The 16,129-nt window shown below is 42.9% G+C and overlaps 2 protein-coding genes across 3 annotated transcripts in view; one reads left to right on the top strand and one right to left on the bottom strand.

Annotated features, from left to right (window-relative positions):
* Window positions 1–3: 3 nt before the first annotated feature.
* zdhhc24 (zinc finger DHHC-type containing 24) lies at window positions 4–9,675 on the bottom strand. 2 transcript variants are annotated; one of them, XM_008123147.3, is made up of 4 exons: window positions 9,397–9,675; window positions 6,362–6,639; window positions 3,989–4,301; window positions 4–1,120 (listed from the first exon to the last, which is right to left on the bottom strand). In XM_008123147.3, the coding sequence occupies exons 1-3, from the start codon at window positions 9,639–9,641 to the stop codon at window positions 3,991–3,993; spliced, it is 834 nt and encodes a 277-aa protein (XP_008121354.1). In that variant the 5' UTR covers window positions 9,642–9,675; the 3' UTR covers window positions 4–1,120; window positions 3,989–3,990. The 2 variants fall into 2 exon arrangements, with proteins under 2 accessions (XP_008121354.1, XP_003229221.1); XM_003229173.4 differs by having other exon boundaries at window positions 4–1,023; window positions 9,397–9,674.
* Window positions 9,676–15,437: 5,762 nt separating this feature from the next.
* The window catches only part of actn3 (actinin alpha 3), a 29,442-nt gene continuing 28,750 nt past the window's right edge, over window positions 15,438–16,129 (top strand). Inside the window, exon 1 of the mRNA XM_003229170.4 lies at window positions 15,438–15,762. Coding sequence (XP_003229218.1) covers window positions 15,631–15,762 — 132 coding nt within the window. The 5' untranslated portion in view covers window positions 15,438–15,630. The remainder of the gene's footprint in view (window positions 15,763–16,129) is intronic.

The following is a 16,129-nucleotide window of genomic DNA, read 5'->3' on the forward strand; positions in this document are numbered from 1 at the left end:
ATAGAAAGTCCTGGCTCCTAAGCAGCCACCTTTATTATATATATACAATTTGGTATTTATTGCTTCAAAGGACACGGCAGGATTTTCTTTCTTGCCTTTAAGCCGTTACTTTAATGGGTAAAAATGTGTCTGAACGTCCAAGGGTGGGTCAATGAGACATTAAATGAAAAACGTGAAATATATATATATAACAATATTCCTCTTAAATAGGCCACAAATGAGAAGAAGGCACCAGGCATGGGCAAACTTGGGCCCTCCAGGCGTTTTGGACTTCAACTCCCACAATTCCTAACAGCCTTCCGGCTGTTAGGAATTGTGGGAGTTGAAGTCCAAAACGCCTGGAGGGCCCAAGTTTGCCTGTGCCTGGTCTACACTATAGAACAAATGCAGTTTGACACCACTTTCTCCCCATCGTTCAGTGAATATAATGCTAGGAATTGTAGTTATGGCTAAAGGCTTGGGAGAACTACAACTCCCATGACTCCAAAGTGGTGTCAAAGTGCATCAATTCTACAGTCCTGCAGACTGTCCCGCGTCCATCCCATTGGCACAGCTTGCAAAGTGTGGGACACAGAGGCAAATAAAAACCACGTTAAAGGCTTTGACAAGCAATGATCACGCTTACTGAATATAAAAGTGGAATGTTGTGACGGAAAATAATCTGGCGCTATGAAGGAGGATGCCAACGGAAACGGAGATCAGGAAGCAATACAAATACAGGAATGCTGCAATGGAAAGGAAGGACCCCAAAGGAAATTATAAAAATGGCCAGAAAAACATACATTTGGATCCCAGTGTCAACCCATAGGTATCAGGCAAGTGGAGCCCAAACTACGACTCCACTTCTTCCTTTTTCGAGACCATTTCCAAGGCCCCAAAGACCGTCCCCATTGTGGGAAAACGTCCATATTAGATCATGGATGTAAACAACGGCCCACAAAGGAAACCACTTTGACAACAGCTCATCGGCTTTCAAGCAGAGACCGCCGTCATTCTCCCTTCAAACAGCGCAGACCAGGCACCCTTGAAGAAGAAAGAGGAAAAAACGGTGATTTCCAGATTATTTGCTCTTTGCCGGAGTGAAGAAGCAGGCAAGGAAGACATCATTCCACCATGTCTCCTGTGTCAATACAATAATATATAATACTAATGTTGTGCTATACTAAAATTTATTATTTATACATATAATATTTATAATAATATTATAATGTAATACAATATAATAATAATAATACACTAATATATTTGTATATTATATATTACTAATAATATCTATATATATAAAAGAGTGATGGCATCAGGGCAGCGGACAAAACAACAAAACTACAGGCCCCCCAACCTCGAAATTTGACAACACAACCCATCATCCACGGCTCTAGGTTGATACAACAAAAAGAAAGGAAAAATAAAGTCCTAATTACAGGGAGAGGAATAATAGTTTTTATCCAATTGCTGCCAGTTAGAAGGCTAAGCTCCGCCCACTTGGTCTCCTAGCAATCTACTCAGCCCAGGGGACAGGCACAGTTAGGCCTCGCTTAGGCCTCTTCCACAGATTATCAGATTTTAACTGGATTATATTGCAGTGTAGACTCAAGGCCCTTCCACACAGCTATATAACTCTTTTAGAATATTATATTATCTGCTTTGAACTGGATTATCTTGACTCCACACTGCCATATAATCCACTTCAGTGTGCATACTAAACATAAAGACTACCATACAACAAACATTCAATACCACCACTACCTCAACAATTTCTCACCAACACCACCAGAAAATGCCACAGCAACGCGTAGCCGGGCACAGCTAGTTGCAATATAATGGTATAGAACAACATACTGTATATACTCGAGTATAAGCCTAGTTTTTCAGCCCTTTTTAGGACTGAAAAAAAACCTCCTCGGCCTATACTCAGGTGAGGGTCCTGGTGGACTTATATTCAGGTTGGCTTATACTCGAGTATATATAATAATAATAATAATAAGAAGAAGAAGAAGAAGAAGAAGAAGAAGAAGAAGAAGAAGAAGAAGAAGAAGTTTATTTGTATCCCGCCTCCATCTCCCCCAAAGGGGACTCGGGGCGGCTCACAGAAATATCAGATACCAAACAATAACAATGTACAATACATCAATAAACAATAACATGCACCAGTTGTAGTATTTACACATTAACCAGAAAATTAAATAACACTTATTTAACATTGACTACAAAAACATTGACTACTAAAAAATTGATTGTCAATAAAGATAGAATTGCTGCCTAGAGAAACAGCTGTGGATCCGGGTGGGAGGCTGACTGCGTTGGATAATACAGAACGTTGGATAAACGAGACTTTACTGTATAGTGAATAGCTTAACTGTGTCTCATATTACAGTTCATAATACAGCCCCGCAAATATTGATTCACCAAACAATATATATGGTATATTTATTATTTTTCTATTATTATTGTTACTGTTACATTTATTGTTTTACTCTATTATTATTATTACATTTATTATTTTACTCTATTATTGTTGTTACTTTTACATTTATTTTATTCTATTTTTATTATTATTAATACATTTATTATTATACTCTATTACTACATTTATTATTTTACTGCAATTATTATTATTATTATATTTATTATTTCACTCTATTATTATTAAAAGGATACATAAGCACATTTACATTGAAGAAGATAAAAATAATGATTTAATCAGAGTTGAACAGTCATATCTTAAATTACAGTTTGATGTAAAGATTCAAAAACATTTAAACTACTGATGCCTCAATTAATGTAACTTTATTGGTATCTCGGCTTATACTGGAGTCAATGTTTTCCCAGTTTTTTGTGGTAAAATAAAGTGCCTTGGCTTATATTTGGGTTGGCTTATACTCGAGTATATACGGTAATATTGATAATATTATTATAATGTAATACAATATAATAATGATAATACACTATTATACTTGTGTATTATATATTACTAATAATATTGCAGTATAATGGTATAGAACAATATAGTAATAAATAATACAGTAGAGTCTCACTTATCCAAGCCTCACTTATCCAAGCTTCTGGATAATCCAAGCCATTTTTGTAGTCAATGTTTTCAATATATCATGATATTTTGGTGCTAAATTCGTAAATACAGTAATTACAACATAACATGACTGTGTATTGAACTACTTTTTCTGTCAAATTTGTTGTCTAACATGATGTTTTGGTGCTTAATTTGTAAAATCATAACCTAATGTTTAATAGGCTTTGCCTTAATCCCTCCTTATTATCCAAGATATTTGCTTATCCAAGCTTCTGCCGGCCCGTTTAGCTTGGATAAGTGAGACTCTACTGTATTTATATTTTGCTATGCTAATAATATGATATATAGTATCTACACATAACTTGTAAGCCGCCCTGAGTCCCCTTCGGGGTGAGAAAGGCGGGATATAAATGTCGCAAATAAATAAATAAATTTCCAGATTACAGTAGAGTCTCACTTATCCAACACTCTCTTATCCAACATTCTGGATTATCCAACGCATTTTTGTAGTCAATGTTTTCAATATATCGTAATATTTTGGTGCTAAATTCATAAATACAGTAATTACTACATAGCATTACTGCGTATTGAACTACTTTTTCTGTCAAATTTGTTGTAAAACATGATGTTTTGGTGCTTAATTTGTAAAATCATAACCTAATGTTTAATAGGCTTTGCCTTAATCCCTCATTATCCAAGATATTCGCTTATCCAAGCTTCTGCCAGCCCGTTTAGCTTGGATAAGTGAGACTCTACTGTATTTATATTTTGCTATGCTAATAATATGATATATAGTATCTACACATAACTTGTAAGCTGCCCTGAGTCCCCTTCGGGGTGAGAAAGGCGGGATATAAATGTCGCAAATAAATAAATAAATTTCCAGATTATTTGATTTATTCCACATGTTGGCATTTTACAGGCAAGACCTGAGTTAAAGTTAATCATCAGGGAACTTACCTTTAGAGGTCGCGGGTTTTGAGGAGGGGCTCCGACTTGGGAGGCCGAGTTCGGAAAGTGATGCCATCTCCCGGCAAAGGAGAAGCCACAAAAGGGGTGAACAACGCAAGGTGCCAGCGCTTGCCCAGGACTTCCCGGAGGTTCGCCCGCCAACCCATGTTGTACTTGCGGTCGCCTTCGAACCATTCCTTGGTGGTCTGACCCCGAAGCACCAGCAGGCTGTGGAAGAACAGGAACCCGGCACAGAAGAGGCAGCCCGCCAGGCAAGCGTCGGTCACCACGGCAAAGAAGAAGGCCGTGAAGTTCACTTGCCCTGCAACAACAACAACAACAACAACAACAACAACAATAATAATGTACTGTCAAAGGCTTTCATGGCCGGAATTAGCGGGTTGATGTGAGTCTTTCGGGCTGTATGGCCATGTTCCAGAAACATTCTCTCCTGATGTTTCAAACACATCTATGGCAGATATCCTCAGAGGTTGTGAGGTATCTGAGGATGCCTGCCACAGATGTGGGCAAAACGTCATAGAATCATAGAATCATAGAATAGTAGAGTTGGAAGAGACCACATGGGCCATCTAGTCCAACCCCCTGCTAAGAAGCAGGAAATCGCATTCAAAGCACCCCCGACAGATGGCCATCCAGCCTCTGCTTAAAAGCCTCCAAGGAAGGAGCCTCCACCACGGCCCCGGGGAGAGAGTTCCACTGCCGAACAGCCCTTCTCACAGTGAGGAAGTTCTTCCTGATGTTCAGGTGGAATCTCCTTTCCTGTAGTTTGGAGAGAATGCTTCTGGAACATGGCCATACAGCCCGAAAGACTCACAGCAACCAATAATACGTAATAATAATATAATATAATATAATATATCACAGTTGTGGAAAAGAAAAAGGTTTGGATCATCGATGTTGCCATCCCAGGTGACAGTCGCATTGACGAAAAACAACAGGAAAAACTCAGCCGCTATCAGGACCTCAAGATTGAACTCCAAAGACTCTGGCAGAAACCAGTGCAGGTGGTCCCAGTGGTGATGGGCACATTGGGTGCCGTGCCAAATGATCTCAGCCGGCATTTGGAAACAATAGACATTGACAACATTACGATCTGCCAACTGCAAAAGGCCACCCTACTGGGATCTGCGCGCATCATCCGAAAATACATCACACAGTCCTAGACACTTGGGAAGTGTTCAACTTGTGATTTTGTGATACGAAATCCAGCATATCTATCTTGTTTGCTGTGTCATACAACGTCGTTGTATCAATAATAATAATAATAATAATAATAATAATAATAATAATAATAATAGACACTTGGGAAGTGTTCGACTTGTGATTTTGTGATACGAAATCCAGCATATCTATCTTGTTTGCTGTGTCATAATAAAATAATACATGTAATTTGTTACCCACCTCCTAATATCTCAAGCTGCTGGCATTTTCCTTGCTCTGTGTGGTGCTAACCTGGCTTGATTCAGAGACCCACCCCTTAATTCTTCTCCAGAATAAATTATTGTAATCTTAAGGATCTCCTTGGTTCCTAGTCTTATTTGGGAATACAGACTGGGAATTAAAGGCATTGTGCCTCTACAATGCAACCCCCAAGTTTTGTATCTGAATTCTATTGCTGCTGTATTTTAATCTTTGGATTATGTGTTTTGGTGTGAGTATTGTATAGTGCTGTGCTTTATTGTGCTTGTTGTTGTTGTTCTGTCACGCGGTGGGCCTGATTGTCTATTATATAGGACGTACACTTTACGCCCAGCGGGAAGCCAGGGTGCCTAAAGAAAGGTTGTTGAGGAATTTCCCTGAAAAAATGGCCTTGAAGTCTTTAAAGAAATAACAAAGTCTTTATTGATGAACAAATAATAAATCTTCAAGGAGTTTTGTCCCCACAGGACAGGCGATAGACTTTGAATAACTGTGAAAACCCTCTTATAACCCCTCCCAGGCTATCTATTATCTGGGCCTAGCTGGTCTGGGACCCACTGCCGACTCCAAGTGGACCTACCAGCCAAGGCTTGCAGATGTTTCTGTGCTGTTGTTCTGTATCCCCGGACGGTCTTTATCCCTGGTGTTCTTGAAATATGAAGCTTTTTACGGGACGAGCTGGTCTACGTCCTATAGATGAGCTTCCTAAGTGAGACTAACTTAAAAATGGCTCCTTCCCTCCCAGAGCCCTGAACAAGGGGCGGAACCAAACAGGTGGCCTGTCCTATGATTGCAAACATTTGCAGCAAGAAAATAAAGTTGAAGTTTCTGGTACAGCTGTACCAGCACAGTTGTTGTTGTCAATTAAGTCAAAGCAATGTTAAATGTTAGGCTGACAAGGTCCATAAGCCATATACGCAAGCACCTCTTTGGAGATCTTACCTGTCAGCAGCATCAGCCAGGGCAGGACCAGCAGGAGCACCGTCTGGGCCAGGGGTTTCTCCTGCAATAGAGTCCAGACCACGTCGGCATTGAGAACGGCGCAACACAGCAGGAGGACGGCGCCGTGGAGCAGCAGGCTGAGGAAGTAGCGGTAGTTCTGGTAGCCCAGGCACTGGCCCAGCAAAGTGCAATGGTGGTCACGGCGCAGGATGCAGACGTTGCAGGAGAAGCAGTGGCCGCAGCGGGGAGGAACGTGGGTCTGGCAGGAATAGCAGTAGCTGAAAGGGAGGGAGGAAGAGAGGTTGCCATGAAGGCCGGCCTCCCCAGCCAATATAACACTGTGAATTTTAACCTACCTGTTACTGGCAGGTAATAAATACATTATAATAATTTATTATTAATTAATAATATTGATAATGTAACCCCCGGTGGTGCAATGTATTAAACCACTGAGCTGCTGAACTTGCTGACCAAAAGGTCGGTGGTTCGAATCCGGTGAGCTCCTGCCAACCTAGCAGTTCGAAAACATGCAAATGTGAGTAGATCAATAGGTACTGCTCCTAACGGCGCTCCATGCTGTCATGGTGGCCACATGAACTTGGACGTGTCTCCTTACAATATATTATTGATGTACTCTGTTGTTTATGTGATTTTATTTATTTATTTGACATTTACATGCCGTCCTTCTCACCTCGAAGGGGACTCAGAGCGGCTTACACATTATATGTACATACAATATATTATATTATTAGCATAGCACAACATGAGCATTATATATTGCTATATTGTACTATACTACCAAACTGTAATATTATTAGTAATATTACATGTACAGTAGAGTCTCACTTATCCGACATAAACTGGCCGGCAGAACGTTGGATAAGCGAATATGTTGGATAATAAGGAGAGATTAAGAAAAAGCCAATTAAACATCAAAATAGGTTATGATTTTACAAATTAAGCACCAAAACATCATGTTATACAACAAATTTGACAGAAAAAGTAGTTCATTAAACATTAATGCTATGGAGTAATTACTGTATTTACGAATTTAGCACCAAAATATCACGATGTATTGAAAACATTGACTACAAAAATGCGTTGGATAATCCAGAACATTGGATAAGTGAGTGTTGAATAAGTGAGACTCTACTGTATTATTGATGTACTCTGATTGTTGTTTGTGATTTTATTTATTTATTTAACATTTACATGCCGCCCTTCTCACCTCGAAGGGGACTCAGAGCGGCTTACACATTATATGTTCATACAATATATTATATTACTAGCATAGCACGACATTAGCATTATATATTACTATATTGTACTATACTACCAAACTGTAATATTATTAGTAATATTACATGTAATATTATTAGTAATATTACATGGGCCCGGGCTGTGGCGCAGGTGGGAGAGCAAGCTAGCTGCAACCAGCTGCAATGAATCACTCTGACCAGGAGGTCATGAGTTCAAGGCCCGCTCGGAGCCTATGTTTGTCTTGTCTTTGTTCTATGTTAAAAGGCATGGAATGTTTGCCTATATGTGTAATGTGATCCACCCTGAGTCCCCTTCGGGGTGAGAAGGGCGGAATATAAATGCTGTAAATAAATAAATAAAATGTAATATATAATATATAATTGATATTAGAATATTGTATTATTATTAGTATTATATTGTATTACATTATAACATTATCCATATTGTATATACATATAATATTGATAATAATGTCATAATGTAATACAATATTACATTACAGTAGAGTCTCACTTATCCAAGCTTCACTTATCCAAGGTTCTGTATTATCCAAGGCACTCTGCCTTTTAGTAGTCATTGTTTTTGTAGTAAATGTTGCAATGTTTTGGTGCTAAATTCGTAAATACAATAATTACTACATAACATTACTGTGTATTGAACTGCTTTTTCTGAGAATTTCTTGTAATACATGATGTTTTGGTGCTTAATTTGTAAAATCATAATGTAATTTTATGTTTAATAGACTTTTTTCTTAATCCCTCCTTATTATCCAAGATTTTCGCTTATCCAAGGTTCTGCCGGCCCGTTTATCTTGGATAAGTGAGACTCCACTGTATTACTATCAATATTACAGTGTATGTATATACAATATATTATTAGTATTATTTATTTATTTACTACATTTATATCCCGCTCTTCTCAGAGCGGCTTACAAATCAAAGGTACGGGCTCAGGCTGTGGCGTAGGCTGGAGAGCAGCTGCAATGAATCACTGCAATGAATCACTCTGATAAGTAAGTAAATAAGGACCCTGGTCAAGGTGGTCCTGGTCAAGGTGGGTCCCTGGGCTTGGGCTGTGGTGCAGGCTGGAGAGCAGCTGCAACCAATCACTGCAATGAATCACTCTGACCAGGAGGTCATGAGTTCGAGGCCCGCTCGGAGCCTATGTTTGTTTGTCTTTGTTCTATGTTAAAAGGCATTGAATGTGTTGCCTATATGTGTAATGTGATCCTCCCTGAGTCCCCTTCGGGGTGAGAAGGGCGGAATATAAATGCTATAAATAAATAAATAATACACACAATATATTATTAGCATAGCACAATATAAGCATTAAATTACTATATTGTACTATATCATTATATGGTAATATTATTATTTTAATCTATGGATCTGTGTTTTAACCTATGTTGTTGTTGGGCTCGTCCCCATGTGAGCCGCCCCAAGTCCCTTCGGGAAGATGGAGGCTGGATACAAAAATAAAATTATTATTATCATTATTATTATTATTTAAGCATAATAGGGTAAACAGATTAAGAAAAACAGCTGCAGTATATATTCCAAGTTCATGAGGCATCCTATCCAGACATATATTGCACTTTAACATAATATGACAACACATTATTCAAAAGTGATGTCAGGGTAGTCAATCAATAGTCAGGCATGCTTTGTCTTTCCCACCATTTTTCTAAGCACCGCCTCCTTCCTCTCGCTGCCTGATGCCATAGGCTGTCTGCTTTTAGGGGGTGTGGCCAAGCGTAGCCCCGCCCCCTCACTTACTCCCAGCCTTGCCCGGCGCCGGCGAGCATGACGCCGCGCGTGCTGGGCGAGGCGGTGACGAAGCGGCGCGCGCTCTCGAGCGCGTTCCCGAGCAAGGCCAGCAGCGCCGCCAGCGTCGGGAGCGGGAAGGGCTCCCCTCGGCGGCGGAGCAGCAGCAGCGCCAGCACCTCGGCCGCCAGCGCGGACCCCAGCGCCGCCCCCGCCAGCACCGGCAGCGCCCGCTTCTTCCACTCGGGGCCGGCCATAGCGGCGCATGCGCACGCCCGCGCTCGCCCTCCTTTCCCTCAGTCTAAATGCCTGACTTGTTCGCCAATCAGCGTCGAGGATGGTCCTCTGGAGCCCGCCTTTTGAGCTCGATGGGCGGGCGTTGCAGCCAATCAGCACATAGACATATTGTCTGACAGGAAGATAGTGTTGTTTAGGCCTCGGTTATCTTGGGCCTTCCCATGAGGTGATTTGGACTTCAACTCCCACAATTCCTCACAGCCTCGGGCCCCTTCCTTTTCCCCCATCAGCCTAAATATAGTTGTTATTATTATCATTAAAAGGTAAAGGTTTCCTCTGACGTTAAGTCCAGTTGTAAGCCAAAGAACCGGCGTTGTCCGTAGACACCTCCAAGGTCATATTATTATTATTATTATTTACTGCATTTCTATACCGCTTTCCTCAACCCTAGGGGGACTTAAACGGTTTACAACATAATAAATGGCAAAATTCAATGCCTTACATATACAGTAGAGTCTCACTTATCCAACGTTCTGGATTATCCAACATATTTTTGTAGTCAATGTTTTCAATATATCATGATATTTTGGTGCTAAATTCGTAAATGCAGTATTTACTATGTAGCATTACTGCGTATTGAAATACCTTTTCTGTCAAATTTGTTGTATAACATGATGTTTTGGTGCTTAATTTGCAAAATCATAACCTAATTTGATGTCTAAAACGCTTCTCCTTAATCTCTCCTTATTATCCAACATATTCGCTTATCCAACGTTCTGCTAGCCCGTTTATGTTGGATAAGTGAGACTCTACTGTATATAAAAATATATCACATATGTAAATCAAAAACATACAACTGTAGATTAAAACAAAACTTTAAAAACATCAAACATAGACATATGTATGAAACATATTAAAGCAATTAACATAGATTCCTTCTCATCCCCCACCACCAACCCCCATCTCTCTCATCTCATGTGGCCAGCATGACTGCATGGAGCACCATTACCTTCCCGCCGGAGCAGTACCTATTGATCTACTCACACTCTGGAGGTTGGTGCTCATCTTCATTTCTTAGCCGAAGAGCCAGCATTGTTCATAGACACCTCCAAGGTCATGTGGCCGGCATGACTGCATGGAGCGCCATTACCTTCCCGCCGGAGCAGTACCTATTGATCTACTCACACTCTGGGGGTTGGTGCTCATCTTCATTTCTTAGCCGAAGAGCCGGCGTTGTCCATAGACACCTCCAAGGTCATGTGGCCGGCATGACTGCATGGAGCGCCATTACCTTCCCGCGGGAGCAGTACCTATTGATCTACTCACACTCTGGGGGTTGGTGCTCATCTTCATTTCTTAGCCGAAGAGCCAGCATTGTTCATAGACACCTCCAAGGTCATGTGGCCGGCATGACTGCATGGAGCGCCATTACCTTCCCGCCGGAGCAGTACCTATTGATCTACTCACACTCTGGGGGTTGGTGCTCATCTTCATTTCTTAGCCGAAGAGCCAGCATTGTTCATAGACACCTCCAAGGTCATGTGGCCGGCATGACTGCATGGAGCGCCATTACCTTCCCGCCGGAGCAGTACCTATTGATCTACTCACACTCTGGAGGTTGGTGCTCATCTTCATTTCTTAGCCGAAGAGCCAGCATTGTTCATAGACACCTCCAAGGTCATGTGGCCGGCATGACTGCATGGAGCGCCATTACCTTCCCGCCGGAGCAGTACCTATTGATCTACTCACACTCTGGGGGTTGGTGCTCATCTTCATTTCTTAGCCGAAGAGCCGGCGTTGTCCGTAGACACCTCCAAGGTCATGTGGCCGGCATGACTGCATGGAGCGCCATTACCTTCCCGCCAGAGCGGTACCTATTGATCTACTCACGTTTGCATGTTTTCGAACTGCTAGATTATAATTCACTATTATAATTGTACATTTATATTAAATGCAATATTATTAATAATATTGCAATATAGTTGTATAATATAATATATTGTATGTACATATACAGTAGAGTCTCACTTATCCAAGCTAAACGGGCCGGCAGAAGCTTGGATAAGCGAATATCTTGGATAATAAGGAAGGATTAAGGAAAAGCCTATTAAACATCAAATTAGGTTATGATTTTACAAATTAAGCACCAAAACTTCATGTTATACAACAAATTTGACAGAAAAAGTAGTTCAATATGCAGTAATATTATGTTGTAATTACTGTATGAATTTAGCACCAAAATATCACAATATATTGAAAACATTGACTACAAAAATGGCTTGGATTATCCAGAGGCTTGGATAAGCGAGGCTTCGATTAGTGAGATTCTACTGTACTTGTAAACCACCCTGAGGCCCCTTCAGGGTGAGAAGGGCCGGATATAAATATCACAAATAAATACATAAAATCAATAGGTTGGCAGAAGCTGGGGCTAACAGCGGGAGCTCATTCCGCGCCCCGGATTTGAACCTACAACCTTTTGGTCCACAAGTTCAGCAGCACAGTGCTTTAACACGCTGTGCCACCGGAGGCCCCCATTATTATTATTATTATTATTATTATTATTATTATTATTATTATTATTATTATTGATTTTATTTATACCCCACCTTTCTCCCCATGGAGACTCAAGGCGACTAACCATCCTGCACTGATATATGAACAGAGGATGGGCCGGAGATGTCACAGCCCTGGTCCTTTTATTACTGGCTGCTCGCTCCCGGCGGATGTCAGGTGGTGCAATACCGGCTAAACAGTATAATTTCTCCAGTGGTGTAGGACATAGACATCCTGTGATAAATGTGGCATGTCTCATTAAGAGCCACATCCACTGTTTTAACGTGGTGAGATATATTCCACACTGGGCAGCAGAGTAGCCAAGCGCAAGGGCAGATGCCTTCACTGCGTCTGGTTGCGATCCCCAGGTTGTGCCAGTTAGATAGTATTTCTAGCACCCACTTTTTCCTTGATATTAAAGCATTGCTTCTTGTAAGTCAGAACACAGTCCTGAGTGACTCCCAGATATTTTGTTATGCTGCAATGCTTCCCAGGCAATGCTCAGAGCTGAAGATGCTTAGCTGTGAAACTACCTCTCCCCATTTTGAAATATTCTGCACTTTGGCCCAGATCCGTGTATTAGTCTCCTGTTTTTAACATTTTATGCTGTATGTTGATTTTTATGACTGTTTTATTGATGCTGATGTTTTATTGTTGGGATATTTGTTTTATTGTCTTGTTGCTGTTATTATATTGTTGTGTCGGGCAAGGCCCCATGTAAGCCGCCCCGAGTCCCTTCGGGGAGATGGGGCGGGGTATAAAAATAAAGTTATTATTATTATTATTATTGACACAACAATGTTGTATGACACAGCAAACAAGATAGATATGCTGGATTTCACAAAATCACAAGTCGAACACTTCCCAAGTGTCTAGGACTGTGTGATGTATTTTCGGATGATGCGTGCAGATCCCAGCAGGGTGGCCTTTTGCAGTTGGCAGATCGTAATTTTGTCACTGTCTATTGTTTCCAAATGCCGGCTGAGATCTTTTGGCACGGCACCCAGTGTGCCCATCACCACCGGGACCACCTGCACTGGTTTCTGCCAGAGTCTTTGAAGTTCAATCTTGAGGTCCTGATAGCGGCTGAGTTTTTCCTGTTGTTTTTCATCAATGCGACTGTCACCTCGGATGGCAACATCAATGATCCAAACCTTGTTCTTTTCCACAACTGTGATGTCTGGTGTGTTGTGTTCCAGAACTTTGTCAGTCTGGATTCAGAAGTCCCACAGTATCTTTGCGTGTTCATTTTCCACAATCTTTGCAGGGTTATTATTATTATTATATTATTATCTATTCTTAAAATGGATTAGGAATCAGCTGGTCTTCCCTGTAAGAGGCAGTAAGAGCACCTCAAGCTTCAAAGAGCTTCTGTTCAACCATTTCAAATCTCCCTGCTTGAGCGGTGATGGCACGATCATCAGCGTAGATGAAACTCTCTATCTGTCCCTTCTAGTAGTGGCTGGTGATTTGTGTAAAATGTTGAACGTTGATGGATAAAGCACGCAGCCCTGAGGCAGGCCGTTCTGATGTTTTCGCCATCATAGATGTAGACCAAGCATCAGGGCCGGTCGGAGATAAATTTAAATATTAAGCGGGGGCGCTGAAAAGCGCCCCCCGCCGGCCCCGCCTCCTGCGCCCTGGCCCCGCCTCCCAACCAGCGTGCCCTGGCCCTGCCTCCCGCGCTGCGTGGGAGGCGGGGCCAGGGCACGCTGGGTGGAAGGCGGGGCCAGGGTTGGCCCCGCCTCCCATGCTATTCGCCCTGGCCCCGCCTCCCACGCAGCGTGGGAGGCGCAGCCAGGGTTGGAAAGAGGGAGGCTTCGCCGCCCGGGGAGGGGAGGAGGGATCGCCTCCTCCCCTCCCCGGGCGGCGAAAGAAGCAGGCTTCGCCGCCCGGGGAGGGAAGGAGGCGATCCCTCCTCCCCTCCCCGGGCGGCGAAAGAGGGAGCCACAAGGCCAGGGCGCACTGGTCGGGCGGCGGGGCACCGTCAGAGCGGTGCCCCGCCTCCCTCCCAGCCTGACGGCGCCCCCCGGGACCTGCGCCCGAGGCGGCGGCGTCACTGGCCTTTATGGTGGGGCCGGCCCTGCCAAGCATGGGCAAAATTGGACCCATGAGGTGATTTGGACTTCAACTCCCACCATTCCTCACAGCCTCAGGCCCTTTCCTTTTCCCCCTCAGCTGCTTAAGCATTTCTTCTAATGGGTTGTTCTTGAGCTCTCCTTTGTGAGCGACATTCATGTTTTTTTCTTATCAGTTTTGTTCTCAGTGTTTCCCAGGAACTGTCCATGGAGAGCCTTCTTTTGCCAGTTTTGTCTTTTGCACTTTAAAAAGTTTTCTATTACAGACTTCCATCAATGTTGGTTCTTGACTGTCTTTCCCATCATCTGCCAGCACATGTTTTTCTTCTTCTACCGTTTGTTTCACTTGCAGAAGCCCTCTGCCTCCTGATTTCCTGGGCAGGTCAAGTCCGTTGACATCACTACATGGGTGCAATGAGCATTGTATTGTCATCAAGTTTCCTTGTTTTTCTGTCCAGATCATCCAGCTCTGCTTGCGCCCAGTTCACAATTCCAGCAGTGTATCTGATGACGGGGATGGCCCAGGTGTTGATAGCCTTGATTGTATTTCCGCCATTTATTTTGCTTTTCAACGTTTTTCTGACTCTTTGGGCATATTCTTTGCTGACCACATTTTTCACATGTCCATGCTTGTTCTTATTATTTTATGACACAGCAAACAAGATAGATACGCTGGATTTCGTATCACAAAATCACAAGTCGAACACTTCCCAAGTGTTTAGGACTGTGTGATGTATTTTCAGATGATGCGTGCAGATCCCAGTAGGGTGGCCTTTTGCAGTTGGCAGATCGTAATTTTGTCAATGTCTATTGTTTCCAAATGCCGGCTGAGATCTTTTAGCACAGCACCCAGTGTGCCCATCACCACCGTGACCACCTGCACTGGTTTCTGCGAGAGTCTTTGCAGTTCAATCTTGAGGTCCTTGTCACCTGGGATGGCAATTATTATTATTATTATTATTATTATTATTATTATTATTATTATTATGCCGCATTGCAATATTTCCCCCGTGTCTGTCTCTGGACAGTACGGGCCCTGCTCTGCTCTCAAGGGGGGACCCTTGGCTCGACCGCAGCTGTCTTCACCCGGCCTGGTTGGTGGGGACATGTGTGCCGTTCCCTCCCCCTTGGCCTTTTTAAGACGGAACCCGATCCTCCTTCCCAGGGGCTGATAATACTTATTGAGGACCGGTCACGTGGGCCGGTTTTGACAGGTGCAGCGGAGAAGCAAGCGGACGGACAGCACAGCCTGGGAGGACTTGGGGGGAGAAACCTTGACCTCCAAGAGGAGCCGAGAGAGAAGGAGGAAAGCAAAGGAAAGAAGGGCTGAGAAAGAGAGAGCAAAGCGGGGAGCAGGGCAGGCACAGAAGGCAACATGACGACGCAGATAGAAACCCACGTCCAGTACAACCATTCCTACATGACGACCGAGGACTACATGGCCCAGGAGGAGGACTGGGACCGTGACCTGCTGCTCGACCCGGCCTGGGAGAAGCAACAGAGAAAGGTAAGGGGTTCATGGGGGGCTGGGAAAAAGTGTGGACCAGGCATGGGCCAGCTTCAGCCTTCCCTCCAGGTGTTTTGGACTTCAACTCCCACAATTCCTAACAGTTACGAATTGTGTGGGTTGAAATCCAAAACAACTGGAGGGCCGAAGTTTGACCACGCCTGGTGTGGACCCATGACCAAGTTTACTTTATCTTTTCCCACCCACATCATTTTCAAAACACACAAGTGACCATATACGTGTTTATATTGAGCTCCGTTAACGAGAGCATCGTCAGCAACATGGAACCCAAAATATTTTTTCCTCTGTGCTGCAAATTTTTGAAAACCAAGGGAAGCATGAAGAGACTCTCAGACCTGACGTATAA

This window comes from Anolis carolinensis, unplaced genomic scaffold (assembly GCF_035594765.1).
Source record: "Anolis carolinensis isolate JA03-04 unplaced genomic scaffold, rAnoCar3.1.pri scaffold_14, whole genome shotgun sequence".
In the NCBI taxonomy this organism is placed as follows: domain Eukaryota; kingdom Metazoa; phylum Chordata; class Lepidosauria; order Squamata; family Dactyloidae; genus Anolis; species Anolis carolinensis.

What these genes read in the sequence shown, in the direction of transcription:
- zdhhc24 (XM_008123147.3), bottom strand. Translation starts at nt 9,641, where the DNA reads ATGGCCGGCCCCGAGTGGAAGAAGCGGGCGCTGCCGGTGCTGGCGGGG. An exon ending in GGCGCCGGGCAAGGCTGGGA is followed by an intron (nt 6,640 to 9,396) that starts GTAAGTGAGGGG and finishes CCTCCCTTTCAG; the next exon opens with CTACTGCTATTCCTGCCAGA. An exon ending in CTGGCTGATGCTGCTGACAG is followed by an intron (nt 4,302 to 6,361) that starts GTAAGATCTCCA and finishes TTGTTGTTGCAG; the next exon opens with GGCAAGTGAACTTCACGGCC.